Here is a 2,604-nt window from a genome sequence, read left to right on the forward strand (position 1 = left end):
CTGGGCCCAAATCTGCCTACCATAATGTTCTACTTGTAGGCTTCTAGGACCAGAATTACAAGTTTTAAAGGCTTACCCAGGTAACAATGTGGCCTATTTAATTTCTCAGGGCTTTGAATACCCACGTGTGCAGAATGGGTAAAGGGCAGACATTGTGTAGCTTGCCTTCTGAGCGTGGCGTGAGACTCACAGGCATCCTTAGAGATCTGTACTTTGCAAACTCTTCTGGTGATTGTGTAGTCATAGAAACAAAGAGGCATGAGGCTGGTGGGAAAGCGTAGTTCCAAAAGGAGTGGGATGTTGATCAGCATGCAAATCGCGAGGGAACATGTATGAGGAGCCTCATGAATTCCTGGCGTTGGTCTCTGTGCTTGTGGACATGCGGTCTCATCTAATTTTCACCAGTACTCTGAGGTGGGTGTTGTACATTTCTGAGTTTCACGGTGAAAATGCTGGAGTCCATATTTCTCCAAAGTCACAGGGCTAGTGGGGGTTGAAAGCCAAAGGAAGCCCTTTGAACAAGGACCTGGAGATGGTAGACTGTGTCAGTGACATGGGACAATAATTTTACCCTTGACTTCTTTCCCTGTACTAGGTCTAATGGAGGAGGAGAATCAGACAGGGGTGGTATATTTTCACTTTCGCCCCTTTTCAACCAACTCCACAGTGGCTTCCCTGGTGTTCATGGGCTTCTTGCTGCTGTATCTCGGAAGCCTCATTGGAAACCTCACCATTGGTCTCACAGTCTGGCAGGATCACTCCCTCCACACCCCAATGTACTTCTTCCTTTTTGTGTTGGCCACATTAGAGCTTGGCTATTCCACCAACATTGCTCCACTGACTCTGGCTAGCATCCTCTCCATGGGGAAGATGCTTATCTCTCTGCCCAGCTGTGGCGCCCAGATGTTCTTCTTCATCCTTCTTGGAGGATCTGATTGTGTCCTGCTCGCCATCATGGCTTATGATAGGTACGTGGCCATCTGTCATCCACTGCACTACAGCCTCATTATGAGCTGGCAGCTATGTGGGCAGATGACATTAGGTTCTCTGGGACTGGGATTCCTGTTGTCCCTGCCTTTGACCATTCTGATCTGCCACCTTCCATTCTGTGGCCACAATGAGATCTACCACTTCTTCTGTGACATGCCCGCAGTCATGCGCCTGGCCTGTACGGACACCCGGGTACACCAGGCAGCGCTCTTTGCCATCAGCGTGGCCGCAGTGGCCGTTCCCTTCCTCCTTATCTGTCTCTCCTATGGTTGCATCGTGGCTACCATCCTGAGGATGAAGTCAGCGGAGGGGAAGCGCCGGGCCTTCTCTACCTGCTCCTCACACCTCCTCGTGGTCGCCCTGCAGTATGGGTGCTGCACCCTCATCTACCTTCGCCCAAGCTCCAGCTACTCCCCGGAAGAAGGCCGCGCAGTATCTATCGTCTATACCTTTTTCTCCCCTTTACTGAATCCCTTAATCTACAGCATAAGGAACCAAGAGGTGACTGATGCAATAAAAAGACTTTTGGCAAGAGTGTTCTGGCTCAGGAAGTCGGAAACATTCCTTCCTAGGGAGATTACTCACCAAATAAGGAGGAACACAGTCTGAGGGAAAGGCAGCTCAGAGTTAACAAAGGCTGAGGATGGAGCCGCAGTTGAGCTCATGACTACCTTGTTGGAAGTGCTCATCATCATCAGCCCCTGCTTCTGTTAGGTTTTCAACGACTAAGTGTTGCATTGACTCACGCTGCCTTAAGAAGCCTTGTTTTCTGCCACGGGGCTTAGAATAAGGGCTGGCAGAGGAAAGTCAGAGAAGAAGAGAGGAAACAAATGAACGACAGGTGACGGCAGGTGATAGATGGCTGTCATTCTGTCACATTTTAAAGGCTTGTAGACACCAATGCATCTACATACAAAAGGCTCTGCTGACCCTTCTTTTTGGCATTAAAAGTCTCCTGAAATCTCACTTCCTTGGCACAATCTTGCCATTTTATCTGATAGTGATCATTTATAAAATCTAAATTTTGCTTCTTCTTTTAAAATTGAGTTTAAAATGGGAGGGAGGGAAGAATGGGAGGATACAAGGGATGGGATAACCATTGAGATGTAACAAGAATAAATTAATAAAAAAAGGAAAAAAATAAAATTGAGTTTAATATGTCATGATATTAAACCTGCAATAAAGCCCATAGGGTTCCTTTGAGACAGAAAAAAATGAATAATTCTTTGTTTTTGTTTTTGTTTTACATTGCAAAGGGCATAGTAAGGGCTCAACCTTCGGGTCCAGCCAACAAAATTGAATCCTAATCTTTCCTTTGTTTATTTATTTTACTATTTTGCCTTTGTTCCTTTGCCTTTAGTCCTATCACATGTATGAATGTTTTCTATGCATGAATATAAGTACAGTATGTGCAAGCTTGGTGCTCAAGGAGGTCAGAAGAGGGTGTCAGATCTTCTGGTATTACCGGTGGTTGTGAGTGTCCACGTGGTTGCTGGGAGTGGGAACTGGGTCATCTTCAAGAGCAACAAGTGCTGGAGTCTTCTCCCCAATCCTTAATCTTTTCTTTATATTAAAAGTAGATAGTAATAATATCTGTCATCTATCTATCTATCT

At 45.9% G+C, this 2,604-nt stretch overlaps 1 protein-coding gene across 1 annotated transcript; it reads left to right on the forward strand.

Annotated features, from left to right (window-relative positions):
- Nucleotides 1–600: 600 nt before the first annotated feature.
- LOC311609508 (olfactory receptor 10V1-like) lies at nt 601–1,631 on the forward strand (the record flags this gene model as incomplete). The annotated part of the gene is given in 2 exon segments (XM_084802670.1): nt 601–1,558; nt 1,561–1,631. Coding segments are annotated over 2 exon segments (1,029 nt in total).
- Between the last annotated feature and the right edge of the window lie 973 nt (nt 1,632–2,604).

Source organism: Acomys minous (assembly GCF_964271855.1).
Source record: "Acomys minous genome assembly, chromosome: 2".
NCBI lineage: Eukaryota > Metazoa > Chordata > Mammalia > Rodentia > Muridae > Acomys > Acomys minous.